At 42.7% G+C, this 19,858-nt stretch overlaps 1 protein-coding gene across 14 annotated transcripts in view; it reads right to left on the minus strand.

Moving 5' to 3' along the window:
* The window catches only part of LOC143279671 (low-density lipoprotein receptor-like), a 28,721-nt gene extending 21,565 nt beyond the window's left edge, over positions 1-7,156 (minus strand). For 13 of the 14 annotated variants that reach the window (XM_076583745.1, XM_076583746.1, XM_076583744.1 and 10 more), the window contains exons 1-6: positions 6,667-7,156; positions 6,212-6,319; positions 3,784-3,909; positions 3,146-3,256; positions 1,150-1,275; positions 270-392 (exon numbers count right to left, since the gene is read on the minus strand). In XM_076583745.1, the coding sequence (XP_076439860.1) occupies positions 270-392; positions 1,150-1,275; positions 3,146-3,256; positions 3,784-3,909; positions 6,212-6,319; positions 6,667-6,763 (691 nt within the window). In that variant the 5' untranslated portion in view covers positions 6,764-7,156. The remainder of the gene's footprint in view (positions 1-269; positions 393-1,149; positions 1,276-3,145; positions 3,257-3,783; positions 3,910-6,211; positions 6,320-6,666) is intronic. The other variant, XM_076583747.1, reaches the window with a different exon arrangement.
* Positions 7,157-19,858: the final 12,702 nt, after the last annotated feature.

Here is a 19,858-nt window from a genome sequence, read left to right on the forward strand (position 1 = left end):
CACACATACAGTAGGTTATGAACAGGCAGAAGAGGAACATCAACCATACTTTATCACATTATTCATTATGTTCTCTCCATAACTACTGCGGTGTGATGCGATACCAGGTTCCTTGAATCTGAGGATCACCGCGATGGACCTTAGTGATGAGCTCTCTGGGGGCTTGTACGACTACTTTTGGTTCAAAGTGGAGCAGAAACTGGAGCAAAGGTATAACTGATTTTGTAGACTTGTGGCTGAACCCCCCACAGAACTCAAACTTCACTTACCAGGACATCCCTTTTCATCGCTTCCATCGTGGCAGTCTTCGTTTTTGTCACACCTGAACTCTCCACTGACACAGCGATCGTCACTCTCACACCTGAAGTCTCCATCCTCGCAAACCTTTTCAACTGCAAGAAATCAATGGTTTTTATGTCAGTGCTAATTTTCTGTAGTATAGTGGGGTTTTTTCATACAATGTCTTCTTTCAGAAAACCAAGAACAAACAGCATCAGCACGCAAGCCATTAACTATCATCTGTATCATGAACTATCATTCCAGTGTATCATGAACCGTCAATCCAGAGTACCATGAACCATCAATCCAGGGTACCATGAACCATCAATCCAGGGTACCATGAACCATCATTCCAGAGTACCATGAAACCATCATTCCAGTGTACCATGAACCATCAATCCAGGGTACCATGAAACCATCATTCCAGGGTACCATGAACCATCATTCCAGGGTACCATGAACCATCAATCCAGGGTCCATGAACCATCAATCAAGTGGACCATGAAACATCAATAACACCTATAGATCAATAAGTGACATATCTGTCAGTCTTCAAAAACTTTCTTTTTTTTTTTTTAAGTGGACAAATATTTGCTCTTCAATGTGCAATGTACATATTTTTTTCACTGGGATTGGGCAGGAGGGGGGTGGGAATTAAATCAGACTTCACGTATATTGTGTATGTGCAAGCATCACCATCTGCTGAAGAAAAATATTTGATGCCATGATCAGTGTTTGTCTCAATTTGAAAAGAAAAATTCAAGAAAAGACACCAACTGAACGACACAGTTACAGAAACAAATACAACTACCACATATACAGTACGGCTGCCACAAGTTCAGTGACCTCAGAGAGCTAAACACCACTTACAGTCACAATCCTCTTCATCACTTCCGTCCTTGCAGTCCTTGTTGAAGTCACACCGCCAGGCTGAACTGATGCACTGGCCATCGCTCTTACACTGGAAGTCCTCATCCTCACATACTGGTTTCTCACCTGGAAAAACAAAGCCAGTCTACCAGTCAAAACAAATCATCTTTTTTTTTTCTTTTTTTAAACCTACAACACCTTACAAAGTTTCCTACCAAAACAATCATTTCTTTTTTACCTACGCACCTTTCATATCTTCCTACCGAAACAACAATCATTTCTTTTTAACCTCGAACACTTAACAAATCTTTCTACCAAAACAATCATTTCTTTTTAACCCTTTCGCTGCCAGGAAAATAAGATTAAGGGAAATTTATTTGCCAGGGTTTTTTTCCACAACCCTCCCCCCCCCCCCCCCCCCCAAAAAAAAACCAGGTATAAATTTTCAAAAAATTCTGTGCTTTGTTATTGGAGAAAGACCCATAAAAGTATATATTTTCTGAAAGGCAAATGAATAAAGAATACAGGACACATGATGTTTTCCCATTTTATATATTTTTAGTGACATGCTGTTGTTTTGAAATCAGTGGGTTTTTTTGTTGCATTTTCAACTTGTTCATTACAAACATTAGTCAGGTAATTTGCACTATATCACATTTTCTGGACAAATGGATATCTGCTTCCACAAAATCATACTAGAACAACCACAACAATTTTTTTTTTTTTTAAAGAGATAGATACACAATGCATTGTGACTTCCCCAAGTGATAATATGGATGTGAGGCCACGCCCCCTCAGTCTCCACCCCTCTCTTCTTCACCCCCCTCACATGGTCCCTTTATCCAGTTCTCATCAGATGCATTGGCTGAGTGCCAAGAAAATCGCACACACTGTGCCCTGCTTATAATTCAGTCACTTTCTGTCGTCTGCTTCACTCACTGATAGTCGTATCTTGGCCACTCTCTTGATTGTTCCCTTTATTATCTATCAAATCGTCCTATAAATGTTCATCACTGTCTTCTTCAAATTTATGCTTCAATTCTTTTTGAGCATCAGCTAAAGAAAGTAATCTTGGTTGATTTAGTTAGCCATGATTGCATGCCTTGAGCATGGCGTCAGTCTGACATTTTGTTGAGTGAGCAAGGAGAGGAGTCAGGTAAACACTGCGGCCAGTAACCCAACCAAAACGTTAAAATAAAGGACTGCCTCATGACATAGATGGTGTTTCTAGCTATGAATAGAATCTAGAAAGATTCCCCAAGCTAAAGCTACCAGTATTTTTGTCAATGAACTGAATGCAAACCAGGGAAAAGTCAAAATATTTTGATGACGAGTTATCTCATCATTGTGGCAGTGAAGCGTACATGCTTGCGATGAGTTATCTCGTCATATAGACAGCCTAGGGGTTAAACTAGAACATCTTACAAATCTTCCTACAAAAACAATTTCTTTTTAACCGACAACACCTTACAAATCTTTCTAAAAAGAACAATCATTTCTTTCTAACCTAGAACACCTAACAAGTCTTCCTGCCAAAACAAGAATCATTTCTTTTTAAAATGGAACATCTTACAAACCTTCCTACAAAAACAGTCATTTCTTTTTAACCAAGAACACCTTACAAATCTTTCTACCAAAACAACCATTTCTTTTTAACCGACACCTTGTGAACAGCAAAACAAGAAGACTTCCCATCTTTCTGTCTACAATCAAAAGAATATCATCAAACACCAACACAAATAAATATGTTATTTCATTATTCCAATGCACATTGTCCTTGCTTTCTATGACCATAGTATTTACTACACGATATACAACCTATCCCCACCCCACACGCTTCTGTTTTCCACTGCATGATTTTGATATCACATAAATCATACTAACCTAATATTTCTAACATCACTCTACAACAATCCAGAAACCAAGTCAAAGTGAAACAATCACAGAAAAAGCTTGCAGCAAGATCCAACACATTCAGAAAGATCAAAGTGCTTACAGTTCATTTCGTCCTCTCCACCCACACAGTCGTCCTCTCCATCACACAGCCAGGTGTCCTGGATGCAGGTTGCGTTGTCACCACACCGGAACTCATCCTTGCCGCAGTTATCTGGCACAAAAATCATCAACCACCCATACATAATATCTGGACACAAAAACAACATACCAACAATCCACACACAATATCTGGACACAAAAACACATCAACCACCCATACATAGAATTAACCTGTGCAACAAGACACACCTGAAAAATAAACCCACCAAAATTCAGCAACCTGCTTTCAGCATGATAGCGATATGTCGTGACCATGGTGGAAGAGGTGACAAAACATGCACACCAAGCAGATCATTACAGTCAGTGTGGACAAAAAAAACACTGCCTTCTTTATCCACCACAAGAAAAAAACCCACAAAAGTTAATTTTGAACCAACGCACATTTAAATTTACTTACTGCGATGATCTTTTGCTGTAAAGAACAGTTAAAAAAGTGATAGTATTATCCAAACTACTTACTGCACTCTGGGAGTGTTTCATCGGATTCATCATGGCACAAAAAGTAATAGTATTATCCAAACTACTAACTGCACTGAGTGTTTCATCTGCCTTGTCATGGCACAAAAAGTGACTACTTACTGCACTCTGGGAGTGTTTCATCTGACTCGTCATGGCAGTCATTTGCTCCATCACACTTCCAGCCCTCTGGGATGCACTTGCCGTCCAGCTTACACTTGAAGTACGATTCTTCACAAGTTGTCTCCGCTAATTACAAAACAAAACAAAGGGGGAAAAAAAAAATCAGTTTGTAGCCAAAAAAAGCAGAAACAAAATGAACTATACAGTATACTCCAAAGAATTAATTCACAACTGGATTAAGAAAAGTAATAATCCAATCTTCCAATATGAAAGGAGATTAATACTCCAGACAAGTCCTTCCCTTGCTGGTTTAATTGGCTTTTATTACCCCACTGTTTAACTGACTTCTATTATCTGTGTGTGTGTGTGTGTGTGTGTGTGTGTGTGTGTGTGTGTGTGTGTGTGTATTTAATTTGCTTTCATTATCTGTGTGTTTAACTGGCTTTTATTATTTGTGTGTTCAACTGGCTTTCATTATTTTTGTGCGTTTAACTGGCTTTTATTATCTGTGTGTTTAACTGGTTACTACAATTTGTGAACCATTTTCACATTTGTCATCAACCTGCTGGACTGGGGCTAAAGGCAGTCACAATGAGGACTGGGGCTGAAGAGTCACAATGAGGACTGGGGCTGAAGGCAGTCACAATGAGGACTGGGGCTGAAGGCAGTCCCAATGAGGACTGGGGCTGAAGGCAGTCCCAATGAGGACTGGGGCTGAAGGCAGTCCCAATGAGGACTGGGGCTGAAGGCAGTCCCAATGAGGACTGGGGGCTGAAGGCAGTCCCAATGAGGACTGGGGGCTGAAGGCAGTCACAATGAGGACTGGGGGCTAAAGGCAGTCACAATGAGGACTGGGGCTGAAGGCAGTCACAATGAGCAGCTGCATGTCAAACAGATGTGAAACAGGAATACTGGGGCACAGCTTGCCAGGAATGAAGGTCATCATTTTGATTTTTTAATTTATTTTTGGGGCCCAGCCCTCCCTTCTGGAGGACTGGGATCAGCTGGCTCATGAGTGGGTGAAGAGCGAAAAATAGTAGTCTGCTGATAAAGCCCACATAGAGTAGGTGTAATGTTAACTTTATCCTTCATCTGTCTAGTTCTTTATTTTTTTTTCTATACGACAGCATCTATGTCCATGCAACCCTCTAGTCGCGGCAGAGTAATCGACAATTGTGGCCGTCAACTGGATGATGATGATGATGATCAAACAGCTTATCTGATGCTCTCCCCTCTGTCCTGTTCCAGCTCACCAAATTGCACTTATGTGTGGGATGTGTTGTGAAATTAGGTTCAAACACAGCAGCTTGGAGACAGCGGATGGGATGATTGGGGTGAGAAGAGTGGGTGTTTTAAACTTATTTTTCAAAATAACTTAAAATTTTTTTTAATCAGAAAATAACTTGTCACTGCTAAAGATGAAATGATCAGATAAACCCCATCCCATGATTTAGACTACCTTTGATAGTTAACAGGAAATGCAGCTACATGTACCAATACTGGTTAGTAATTTTAATACTATATCAAAAACATGCAACAGTGTCAATCAGGCAGTTTGTTGGATATCTACAAAGTTGTCCTGGTTTTAATTCATACCGTGATGTTCGTTATCGATGGATATATATCTTAACATAGCGTTTCTACTTCTAATTTTCATAATGGAATTATCTGCAGACAGCCAGCCTGTTATAAAGGTCGCACGTGGCGCATATCCATGAGGTCAACCCCAGTCTGACGATATATGTATTTTTTTTTTATATCTCAAGTCCACGTGCCTTTTCTTACAACAAAAACTGTTCTTTTACGTCTTCCCATATCGTTCATTGTATGTGAACACCAATGGTGATGGATGTGAAAATGTTTATTGATATGTTGTGGTCTTCATTATGGACCCAGCAAGACTGTCCGGAACGATCGGTATGCAAACCGGCGAGTTCACTGCTACTTGAAGGTCTCGATCGGATCAGAACACACCCCTGAGTCGGCGCTTTCCGATTGGTCCAAAAGCCGGCTAGCGAGCTCGCCTGATGCTTTTTAGCCAATCAGAGGACAGCGCCTCTTGCTAACACATGCGTGCAAAATTTCAACGGTGGGCACCGAGTACAGAAGGCGAGGACCGAGTGCCTCACGATCGCTACGGGCAGCGGATTTATCTCGCTCCACATAACAAAAACAAGAGGCGTGATATCAGCCACCCGACACTTCCACCCGTTCTAATCACAGATATCGCTTCGGGGGTCGTACCAAACCTCCACCAGTCTAGACGAGATTTCATCATCAAGCCGGTCAAGGAAGTAGCCAACTGTGGTATTGATTTTCCTTCCCCTGACACTCCCCAGTCAATATTGAGCATAACCACTGACACAAACACTTTGCAACTATCACACATGCTTCTTCACTAAAACACACACAGAAATGTAATACTCACGGCAGTCAGTTTCATCCGACATATCAAGACAGTCGTCGTCGCCATCACATTTCCATGCCAGAGAGATACATCGGCCGTTGTTACATCTAAAGTTGGTGCTGTCGCATTCTGCACGAAACATGTTTATCTCATAAAATGAATATCTGGTACGCTACCGGTACCAACAGTATTAAATACATAGCAATCCCACGAAATACCAACTAGACTACCAACGAATCGATCGAACTGAGAATGAGTTCTTTTTTTTTTCTTTTTTTTAAATCAATAGGTTCCCCAATACGCGTTCGAATTTTTAGTTAGTTTTACATCTACAATGCTGGTCCAGAAAACGCGGAATCGTTGAGACCTGATATTTTCTCAGACTTGTGGTATCATAGCCAACCATTTACTTCTGCGGCTGAAAAGTTATCATTCAGCCGCAAACGAACTAGGCGTGGTTGGCCATGCCAGCTTACCTTTTTCTGTCTCGTTGGTTACTGCCGACGCCCAGCTTGTAACACAAATCCACAGCATCACCATAAGTAAATGACGGCTCCATGATTGTTTCCTCATTGTCTGATCCGTTTTCTGGCCCGGTGTCACACAAAAGTCTCGAACTTAATGATCTGACAACAGAAATATTGTCACAAGTCACCAGCAGCGTGACCTCGCGCCTCCGACTGGTACGTCAACTGGAAACCGAGCGCAACTGTCGAGGGTGGAAAACAGAACCGCCTGTTGGCTCTTCCAATAACTAATGTCAAGAAATTGAACTCTGCGGGTGATCTGTTTCTGCGCACAGTTTTAAGCTTTTTTTGTCTCACAGTGACAACTGGTGAACTTAAAACTCAAGAACCGTGTTTTACATACACAGCACGGAACACTTCTCACAACACAAGTGATCAGGCGACTGTGTGCTCCGGCTCTACCGAGTGAGTTTAGCGTGACGTCACTGCGCGCATGGCAGCTAGCTCCACAACAAACGAACGATCAGCCCATGTATGATAATGAGAACAGAACATCACGCCACAAGCTTACTACGAATCAAGAGGGCGTGTTCTCCGTACGTTTTTATTCACACATCTTAGGCGTCCTGTTTTGACTTTGTCCAGCTAATACCGAGTGTTCTGTGTTGTCCAGTTGTGCGCTGAATACATGCAGTTTAATGAAAGAAAAAGAGAAGAATTGTGGATTTTCGAGTTTAGTGGGATGGGGGGAAGGGGGGGGGGGGTGATGACGCATCGGGTCCTGAGACATTGCAAGCTTTCCATTCATGCTCCCTCATGGCGCGATTGGGTAATAACCAATGGCAAGGTCGCATGCGGGCCGGGTGAGAAAAAAGGCACATTTCGAAATTCTTTTTGAGACGATTTTGTCTTTTACAAGTATTACCTCCAGTCGTGACGGGAAAGGTTTTTTTTTACCACTCCCTTAGTGCGGTCTCTCCAAGCCTGTGACCTACTGAGGCATTTACATTTGTCGAGTGTGGTGTGTGTGTCTGTGTGCAGTGTGTGTGTGGGTGGATGGGTGTGCAGCCTGGTGGACATGTGGTTTCTCGCAAACAGGCGAATGATGTCTACAGTGGCCTGGTTTCTACACGTTTACATATTATTCAACACACAATTATGATTTGACAATTTTCGCTTCCGAGATGACTAAACGTCACACATTATGCAAAAATGACTTAGCCGAATTCCGTGGAAAGGATCATTGGCGGACTTGGAATAAACTTAGTAGCTTTTTCAACTGACAAAACTAACTCTGATTTAAAAGTTAAAACATATATATACTGAGCAAAACGAATTATAATTGGTTGAAATAAACATACAATCAAAACTGATGGGTGATATCATTTAACGCGCGTGTGCTGTCATTGCACGAACGCGGATACATTGAAATAAAAATACTCTAGTCAAAACGGGTTAAATCATTTAACGTGTGTGTGCACGAACACTGATACACCCAAACACAATTACAAACATTGTTTACACACGTGAGCCAAAAATCAGATGACGCAGAAAAAACTAGTCTGGTAGATAAGAGAAAGACCGGCGGGTGACACGCCGGGGAGAGACGGAGAAAAACAGGCGGCGGCCGCACACGGCACAGACACACACACACACACACACACACACACACACACACATCATGTTCAGTATACTGATATACACATTATATATATATATACATATATGTATATATATATGTGTGTGTGTTTGTGTGTGTATTCAGTCACTCCGTCAGTCCCACTTTACTGGAATCCTAAATCCAGCTCCTCAGTGGAATTTAGGATGCTGAAGGGCGACATTACATTATAGATGCATTATTTCCGACAGAACCGCCACCACTGACTCAGCAAAGTCACATAAAGCGACCCTGTGTTAACTTGAAAGAACATAGCAGTATGAACTTGGAGCACTCAAACCACGATCGACGTGCCCACTTGAGATAACAGATGCCGCAGTACCCACACAAAATAACCAGACAGACAGGACAAGCACAGCACGTGACCGCTACATACAATGCTTCGCGTGACTGGGGCGTCAGTTCCACCTCCACCGCCCACAAACCAAGTTATGTCCGTGCCTCCACCCGCTCGCGCCGTCCGTCCGGGAGAGATAACCTTGTTGAAGAACAACAGAGATAAAGTTAAACTGCACCGGCAGCACTACGACGAGTGAAGCAATTTCACCACCCTCTTTTCAATTCCTCTCTCTCTCTCTCTTTTTTGTCAACCAGTTTTCTGCTTTATTTATGTTTTGTTTGTTCCTTTATTTCAGGCCGTTTCTTTCTTTGTATCTTTTATTTATGTTTTGCTTAAAAAAAATCTTGCAAGTGAATGGATGCTAACACTTGAAAAACATGAACAAGCCTAAAATGAAGAAACATTTTAAATTAGTCAGTGTGGCAGAAAAGGTTGCATCACAACATGAAAACTTAATCTGGTTCTGTTTTCATGCTACATGCGCGCGGGAATACTGAGCATTGTGAAAACGTGTTCAGTGACGCCGTTTATATCAAGTTACATTCCGACGTTGTTCTCAACATCCGCAGGGAGATAGTATGGTCAAGTCTTGTTATACCAATATTTTTCTGTTTGTGTATTCACATTGCCATAATTTTGTTGTTTGCTGCGTAGTTCTGAGGTTTCTTTTGAGTTCTGTGTTCAGCAGTGAACTGTTTTATTACATGTGAAGTGTAAAAACAGGTGACATTTTCAGTGTCATCATTACATGTAAATTGTATAAAAGTGTATAAAGAGGTGACAGTTTCACTGTCATCATTACATTAAATTGTATAAATAGGTGACATTTTCAGTGTTATCATTACATGTGAAGTGTAAAAACAGGTGACATTTTCAGTGTCATCATTACATGTGAAGTGTAAAAACAGGTGACATTTTCAGTGTCATCATTACATGTGAAGTATAAAAACAGGTGACATTTTCAGTGTCATCATTACATGTGAAGTGTATAAACAGGTGACATTTTCAGTGTCATCATTACATGTAAATTGTATAAAAGTGTAAAAACAGGTGACATTTTCAGTGTCATCATTACATGTGACGTGTATAAACAGGTGACATTTTCAGTGTCATCATTACATGTGACGTGTATAAACAGGTGACATTTTCAGTGTCATCATTACATGTGAAGTGTATAAACAGGTGACATTTTCAGTGTCATCATTACATGTGAAGTGTATAAACAGGTGACATTTTCAGTGTCATCATTACATGTAAATTATATAAAAGTGTATAAATAGGTGACAGTTTCAGTGTCATCATTACATGTGAAGTGTATAAACAGGTGACATTTTCAGTGTCATCATTACATGTAAATTATATAAAAGTGTAAAAACAGGTGACAGTTCCAGTGTCATCATTACATGTGAAGTGTATAAACAGGTGAAATTTTCAGTGTCATCATTACATGTGACGTGTATAAACAGGTGACATTTTCAGTGTCATCATTACATGTGAAGTGTAAAAACAGGTGACATTTTCAGTGTCATCATTACATGTAAATTGTATGAATAGGTGACATTTTCAGTGTCATCATTACATGTGACGTGTATAAACAGATGACATTTTCAGTGTCATCATTACATGTGAAGTGTATGAACAGGTGACATTTTCAGTGTCATCATTACATGTAAATTATATAAAAGTGTAAAAACAGGTGACAGTTTCAGTGTCATCATTACATGTGAAGTGTATAAACAGGTGACAGTTTCAGTGTCATCATTACATGTGAAGTGTATAAACAGGTGACATTTTCAGTGTCATCATTACATGTGAAGTGTATAAACAGGTGACATTTTCAGTGTCATCATTACATGTGAAGTGTATAAACAGGTAACAGTTTCAATGTCATCATTACATGTAAATTGTCTAAACAGGTGACATTTTCAGTGTCATCATTACATGTAAATTGTATAAAAGTGTATAAACAGGTGACAGTTTCAGTGTCATCATTACATGTAAATTGTATAAAAGTGTATAAACAGGTGACATTTTCAGTGTCATCATTACATGTGAAGTGTATAAACAGGTGACATTTTCAGTGTCATCATTACATGTGAAGTGTATAAACAGGTGACATTTTCAGTGTCATCATTACATGTGAAGTGTATAAACAGGTGACATTTTCAGTGTCATCATTACATGTGAAGTGTATAAACAGGTGACATTTTCAGTGTCGTCACCGTTGACTTCAGTCTTCGCTAGCGCCGGCCATCATCACTTTTATCATAATCATCGTTGTCGTCGCCCCCCTCTTTCTGTCTTCATTTTCTCTAATCTTTGTGTTCGGTAAAGACCAGAAACACTCCTCGATGACAAATGAAATGTTTTCGTTAAAAATAAGGGGGGAGGGGTGCCATGCTTTCTCACACATCGCAAATAAACTTGAAGGGAAAAAACACACAAAAAAAACAACAAATAAACAAATACTGACATAAATAAGTCTATGAAGTGACTACATCAACAGATCTATACTTTATGGGCAGCGCCAATTTTGTTACGTCCGAAGGATCATTCACTGATGCCGATTTGATTGCTGACTGGACTTCATGCATCAGTGTGCAATTGGGAGCGTTACGTCAGTGATAATTAAACTTACTACCCATTGACGTTACACACACACCTTCACACACACACACACACACACACACACACGTTTGCACACCTCACTGTACGCGGCACCTACAGCCACCCACGCATTCTCCCCCCTCCTCCACCCCCCCCCCCCCCACACCCCATCCCCCCTCCCTCCAACACACACATGAAGCGGAACACAGAAGGACAATTTCGATAAGACACGTGGGAATGACCTCAGTCAGCCGGTCGGCGTCCGAGCCTTTTTAAGACTGAAAGCAGTTGACTGCCTGCAGTCCTCAGCCAGTCAAATTAGAAACTGGTCAGTGTGTGTGTGTGTGTGTGTGTGTGTGTGTGAGAGAGTGTGTGTGTACCATGTGTGTGTGTGTGTGTGTGTGTGTGTGTGTGTGTGTACCATGTGTGTGTGTGTGTGTGTGTGTGTGTGTGTGTGTTCCACGTGTGTGTGTGTTCAAGTTTGTGCAGTGTGTGTGTCTGTGTACCAAGTGTGTGTGTGTGTGTGTGTGTGTTCCATGTGTGTTCCATATGTGTGTGTGTGTGTGTGTGTGTGTGTGTGTGTGTGTGTGTGTGTTCCATGTCTCTCTCTCTCTGTGTGTGTGTGTGTGTGTGTGTGTGTGTGTGTGTGTGTGTACCATGTGTGTGTGTGTGTGTGTGTGTGTGTGTGTACACTGAGAAAAACCAGATGACGAAATCCGGTTGCCGGCGGACTGGCTGTCACAGTGACGCAGTTAACACCGGACATGCAAGGTGCCTACTCACCACCCCCCCCCCCCCTCCCCCCCCTCACCCCTAATCTCCCGTCACCCACTAGAGACCTTCCCCCAATACAAACCAAAGAATAAATGAAACAAAACTTAGCGTGAAAGCATGCCTTAATTCTGATGAATCAAACCTGAAATATAAGATTGGGAATAGCATGCGCATCGTCAGCAAATGAAACACGATTATATTCTTCGTAATTCAGTTAAGGGGGGAAATAGTTTTTGGGTATGTTGTCATGGTGACTGATGAAACAATATGGCACTTTTTGGTGCTGTTTGGTTTGTTTTTTGTTGTTGTTGTTGTTTTTAGAGGAGTGGGGTGTGGTGGTGACTGACTGATGAAACAATACTGATGGCACTTTTTGGTGCTGTTTGCTGTATGTTTGGGGGGGGGGGGGGGGGAGATGGGGTGTGGTGGTCACTGGTGAAATAATATGGCACTTCAAGATTCTTTCTGTCAACATCAGTTTGGACATTGTAGACTGGCCTTCGATGGGTTGCCACTTTAGTCATAATTTATACATCACACATTCTGTGTGTGTGTGTGTGTGTGTGTGTGTGTGTGTGTGTGTGTGTGTGTGTGTGTGTGTGTGTGTGTGTGTGTGTGTGTGTGTGTGTGTTTAGCAGCATGTGTGCTGGTATGTGTTTCAGTGTGTGTGTGTGTATCAGTGTACTATGTATGTGTCAGTGTTTGGTGTGTGTGTGTGTGTGTGTGTGTGTGTGTGTGTTTAGCAGCATGTGTGCTGGTATGTGTTTCTGAGTGTGTGTGTGTGTGTGTGTATCAGTGTACTATGTATGTGTCAGTGTTTGGTGTGCATGTGTGTGTGTGTGTGTGTGTGTGTTTAGCAGCATGTGTGCTGGTATGTGTTTCTCTGTGTGTGTGTGTGTGTGTGTATCAGTGTACTATGTATGTATGTGTCAGTGTTTGGTGTGTGTGTGTGTGTGTGTGTGTGTGTGTGTGTGTGTGTGTGTGTGTGTGTGTGTGTGTGTGTGTGTGATATCCACAAAAATACAACTGGACGGAAATCGACAAAAACACAACTGGTTGGATATCCACTAAAACACAAATTATTGATCGGATATCCACAAAATGTTCCTACGCGAAGGAGCTCAGTGAAAAATGGAACAAGTCATTCATGAAACACGATCCGGTTTGGAGGTTTAAAAAAAAAAAAAAAAAAAAAAATCCGCGTAGCATGTGTGACCTAGCCAAAGCCACTCCTAGAAACCAGTGTGCCTGCTGGAAACCTCACCGACTGTGGCGGGTCTCCTCTCTCTTCCCTTTGCCAACACGAGTTGAGAGGGGAAGACACCGGAAAGTAAGAACAGAAAATACTGTACGTGGCGGTGGTTGCGACAGGGTGTGGAGGAGGTGGAAAAGAAGGAAGTGATAGAGGGGGTGTTTGTTGCATGGCTTCAACGCTGCAACGCTGCCCGGCTCCAAACACATCAGTCGGTTCTATGACATCGTTATGGACACTTTGAATGCTGTACAGAGCTGTACTGTTTCTGTATATAGTCTGCTTTATTGACATACATCGAAGGGCTGCACAGACCTTTACACAGTGATCATTATATACACTGTACACTGTACTTCACCCTTCACCTGCCCTATGCTACACAGTGATCATTATATACACTGTACTTCACCCTTCACCTGCCCTATGCTACACTGTGATCATTATATACACTGTACTTCACCTGTCCTATGCTACACTGTGATCATTATATACACTGTACTTCACCTGCCCTATGCTACACAGTGATCATTATATACACTGTACTTCACCCCGGCTTCACCTGCCCTATGCTACACTGTGATCATTATATACACTGTACTTCACCCTTCACCTGCCCTATGCTACACAGTGATCATTATATACACTGTACTTCACCCTTCACCTGCCCTATGCTACACAGTGATCATTATATACACTGTACTTCACCTGCCCTATGCTACACTGTGATCATTATATACACTGTACTTCACCTGCCCTATGCTACACAGTGATAATTATATACACTGTACTTCACCTGCCCTATGCTACACTGTGATCATTATATACACTGTACTTCACCTGTCCTATGCTACACTGTGATCATTATATACACTGTACTTCACCTGCCCTATGCTACACAGTGATCATTATATACACTGTACTTCACCTGCCCTATGCTACACTGTGATCATTATATACACTGTACTTCACCCTTCACCTGCCCTATGCTACACAGTGATCATTATATACACTGTACTTCACCTGCCCTATGCTACACAGTGATCATTATATACACTGTACTTCACCCTCCACCTGCCCTGTGCTACACAGTGATCATTATATACACTGTACTTCACCCTTCACCTGCCCTATGCTACACTGTGATCATTATATACACTGTACTTCACCCTTCACCTGCCCTATGCTACACTGTGATCATTATATACACTGTACTTCACCTGCCCTATGCTACACTGTGATCATTATATACACTGTACTTCACCCTCCACCTGCCCTGTGCTACACAGTGATCATTATATACACTGTACTTCACCCATCACCTGCCCTATACTACACTGTGATCATTATATACACTGTACTTCACCCTTCACCTGCCCAGGTTTGCTATCGGGTGTTCTGTCGGGTTTGCTATCGGGTGTTCTGTCGGGTGTACTATCGGGTGTTCTGTCGGGTGTTCTGTCGGATGTTCTGTCAGATGTGTATTGGGGCGTTCTGTCGAGTGTGCTGTCGTGTGTTCTGTCGGGTGTGCTATCGGGTGTTCTGTCGGGTGTGCTATCGGGTGTTCTGTCGGGTGTGCTATTGTTCTGTCGGGTGTGCTGTCGGGTGTTCTGTCGGGTGTGCTATCGGGTGTTCTGTCGGGTGTGCTATTGTGCTATCTGTCGAGTGTGCTGTCGTGTGTTCTGTCGGGTGTGCTATTGGGTGTTCTGTCGGGTGTGCTATTGTGCTATCTGTCGGGTGTGCTATCGTGCTATCTGTCGGGTGTGCTATCGGGTGTTCTGTCGGGTGTGCTATCGTGCTATCTGTCGGGTGTGCTATCGTGCTATCTGTCAGGTGTGCTATCGGGTGTTCTGTCGGGTGTGCTATCGGGTGTTCTGTCGGGTGTGCTATTGTGCTATCTGTCGGGTGTGCTATCGTGCTATCTGTCAGGTGTGCTATCGGGTGTTCTGTCGGGTGTGCTATCGGGTGTTCTGTCGGGTGTGCTATCGTGCTATCTGTCGGGTGTGCTATTGTGCTATCTGTCGGGTGTGCTATCGTGCTATCTGTCGGGTGTGCTATCGGGTGTTCTGTCGGGTGTGCTATCGGGTCTGCAGTCGGGTGTTCTGTTAGGTGTACTGTCAGGTGTTCTGTCAGGTGTGCTATCGGTTGTGTTATTGGGTGTGTTGTCGGGTGTCCTATCAGGTGTGCTATAGGGTGTTCTATCAGTTGTGCTATCAGGTGTTCTGTCGGGTGTTCTCTGGGGTGTGCTGTCAGTACTGTCGACAGCCGACAGAACAACCGACAGCACACCTGATAAAACACACGACACAACACCCGATAGCACACCCGACAGATCACCCGACACAACACCTGATAGCACACCCGACATAAAACCGAATAGCACACCCGACAGATCACCCGACAGAACACCCAATAGCACACCCGACAGAACACCTGATAGCACACCCGACATAAAATCGAATAGCACACCCGACAGAACACCCAATAGCACACCCGACAGATCACCCGACAGAACACCCAATAGCACACCCGACAGATCACCCGACAGAACACCCAATAGCACACCCGACAGATCACCCGACAGAACACCCAATAGCACACCCGACAGAACACCCGATAGCACACCCGACAGAACACCCGACAGAACACCCAATAGCACACCCGACAGAACACCCAATAGCACACCCGACAGAACACCCGACAGCACACAAAGTTTGCCTTGTAGATCACTTGGATGGCGTCAATTTCACCCAAAGCATGCCTTGTAGATCACTTGGATGGCGTCAATTCCACCCAAAGCATGCCTTGTAGATCACTTGGATGGCGTCAATTCCACCCAAAGCATGCCTTGTAGATCACTTGGATGGCGTCAATTCCACCCAAAGCATGCCTTGTAGATCACTTGGATGGCGCCTGCAGTGATTTACCTTTGATTCTAGCCGCTGCTTTTTAGGCATACAAATCAAACACACGACGGACCTTTCCTGCATGACGTGGTTTTGACTGTGTAAGCTATGGCTATTATTTGGCGCACCCCTTAAGAAAACAGTCGTGTCAGTTTGGATTGTTCAAGAAAGAAACACTCCCACCAACAGCTAATACACGCGCCTTTTACAAACATACACATACGTACATGCGTCTTTATATCACACACGCACTTCAGAAATAATCAAAACACACACACATGAAAAGATACGCACAAATACACGCACATAATTATACACATACACTGACGCATACATTTATTCAGAATCACAACGATGTGATTTCAATATCCTGGGGAAAAAATTATAATGAGTTTCACACACACAGACACACACACATCATTGTGCAAGAACATGTCCTCCACCGGCATTGGCCAAACCCTGTCGCGTGACACTTTAAGACGTCACAAATCCACGGCGGGCCGTCAGTGGTTACTGGCAGAGGTCAGTGAGTGGAGAGTTGACCCCTTCAGTCCTGACCCGCCGTGAAAGGTCATGGCTACCATGTTATCACAAGTGCAGTTAAACGTTCTGTGTGCTTTCCCTTTTCTGACAACATCAGACGGACATGTTTGTCTATATTCCACCCATCCAAGCTTCACAAAGTCATGCTTACTGTTTTCCGAAAAAAGTAGTACTGTTGAAAATGAAATCCATGTCTTCGTTTACTCTTTTACCTATTCCTTGTCTTTACTTACTCCTTTACTCACTCCATGTCTTTACTTGCTCCTTTAACTTAGTCCATGTCTTTACTGTATCCATGTCTTTACTCACTCCTTTAACTTACTTCATGTCTTTACTTACCCCTTTACTTATCCCTTTACTTACTCCATGTATTTATTTACCCCTGAACTTACTCCTTGTCTTTATTTACTCATGTCTTTATTCACTCCTTAACTTGCTCCATGTTTTTACTTATTCCATGTCTTTGCTTACTCGTTAACTTACTCCATGCCTTTACTTACTCTTTCACTTACTCCATGTCTTTATTGACTCCATGTCTTTTCTTACTCCTTAACATACTCCATGTCTTTTCTTACTCAATGTCTATTTTTACTTCTGAACTTACTCAATGTTTTTATTTCCTCCATAACTTACTCCATGTCTTTACTTACTCCTTAACATGCTCCATGTCTTCGCTTACTCATTAACTTACTCCATGTCTTCGCTTACTCCTTAACTTACTCCTTGTTTTTACTTACTCCATGTCTTTTCTTACTCCATGTCTTTTCGTACTCCTTAACTTACTCCTTGTCTTTACTTATTCGTTAACTTACTCCAGGTCTTTACTTACTCCATACCTTTTCTTACTCCTGAAACCACTCCATGTCTTTCTTTTTTTTACTCCATGTCTTTTCTTACTCCTAACTTACTTCACGCCTCTACTTACTCCATGCCTCTACTTGCTCCATGTTTTTACTTACTCCTAACTTCATGTCTTTACTTACTCCATTACTCCGTGTCTTTTCTTACTCCATGTCTTTACTTACTCCTAACTTACTTCACGTCTCCACTTACTCTATGCCTCTACTTGCTCCATGTTTTTACTTACTCCTAACTTCATGTCTTTTCTTACTCCTGTACTTTATTCATGTCACAGAGCGCCGCCCACGCCCCCCTTCCCTCCCCCCCCTCTGCCCCCACTGACACACCCACCAAAGGCGATGTGTTCGTTCGTTCAGCATTGTCAGGGTAATCATATGTGGATATATATCTCTTGGGCGGGGGCGGGGGCGGGGGCGGGGGGTGGTGAGCGAACACGCGCGAGCATGCGTATGAGTCTGTTTGTCACGTGACATTCCACCCAGGCACAGAACGGATCACTACTGTTGATTGTCAGGTGTGTTCAGGGGAAATGCTGTGATGATGATGTTGTGCTGGGGCGTGGTGTGGTGTGGTGTGGTGTGGTGTGTGTGTGTGTGTGTGTGTGTGTGTGTGTGTGTGTGTGTCTGTCTGTCTGTCTGTGTGTGTCTGTGTCAGAGATTTCTTAAGACAAAATGTTTCTAGCAATGCATAACATCAAACACACACACACACACACACACACACTCTCTCTCTCTCTCTGTCTCTCTTTCCCCATCCGACTCGGACACAATAACACTGACAAACTGTACACATCTCATAATTATCTGTGATCACTTCAGTCTACACCTGTACCGCAGGCAAGTCGCTGGCAACACAGACATTTACAACGACTGACATAACCTCCGACTCCAAGCTTGCTGTCACATGTATGATTTAGCCACCAGTAACTATTTCTTTCTCTTGACCGACTTCTTGTTGTAAGTTACCTACACGGATGATAGCCTGACGATGCTCGTTATACCAACCACTTTATCATTTGCGCATAATGACATGTCCATATTCATGATTCAAGCTGCCAAACCAATCATTATCCTCATCAAGTGGTCTCATAAGACTGACGACGAGAAACCAGGTTCATTACAGAGTCCAACATACGTGTCAATATTGGTGCCAGAGTGTTGCACTCTAATCACATGCTCCTTGACTTTTCTTGGCAGTCACGACACATGGCGGACCGGACAGGTTCAAGGAGAGATTTCCAGTGTATACATAGGGGAACTCTTTGTTGCACATGACGTCAAATTACGCACGCACGCGCGTGCGCGATGCGCAAAGAGAGAGAGAGAGAGGGAGGGGGGGGGGGAGGGAGAGTATCGAAACACAATCTAAAATCAAATTTGTGAATAGACGATGAAATAATGACCAGCACCCGAAACAGGATTTCATACTGAGAGACTCACTTTGGGTACACATGCGAAACGATAAACAACAGAACAAACAAACACGTAAACATGGGTGCACGCGTGAATCGATAAACGCAACAAACAGGCAAGCAAACAAACAAACAAGCAAGCCAAACAAGCAAACAAATACTACTGACAGAGATTTAGAAACGAAACAAAATCAAAGCCGTTTTAGCTGGACATTGTCAAAAACAAAAGATCTCAGGTGGTATAATTCTCTGTTTCAGGTGTAAAGGCACCGAAGATTAGAGCGTTTCCTCAGATCGTCAGTACAGAAACTGGGAGTCTCGAGGTGAACATCAATCGTGTTGCAGAAATGAAGCAGCTGGCAGGCACGACCACTCCCCCAAATCCACATACACTGTGTCACTCGTCTTTCGAAAGACAGCACTGAGAATGATTCTATTAATGTCAGTGTACAATTTTCTCTTCCTTAACTCATTTATGTACATTGACGAGTTATTTAACACACTCATTCCATACGCGAACGAATACACTCACCCTTGCAACCACACGTGTACCCCTGCACACACACACACACACACACACACACACACATTTATAGGCTGTGAAGTATTGTTGTTTTAATTAAGGAAGGATGGATTGTTTTACGAAAACTGTGTTGTTATTTCATTCTGAACCGGAGAAAGACGAACAAAGGGCAAAGTATGTCATCTTGTGAATGAATCCAAACTTTACAATACTTATTTCTAACTATCTTATCTGCTGTTTGACAATGCTGTACGTGACCAGATGGGTTGGGGTGGGGGGTTAGAGGAGAATACCCCCTCCCTTACTGCC

This window comes from Babylonia areolata, chromosome 3 (assembly GCF_041734735.1).
Source record: "Babylonia areolata isolate BAREFJ2019XMU chromosome 3, ASM4173473v1, whole genome shotgun sequence".
NCBI lineage: Eukaryota > Metazoa > Mollusca > Gastropoda > Neogastropoda > Buccinidae > Babylonia > Babylonia areolata.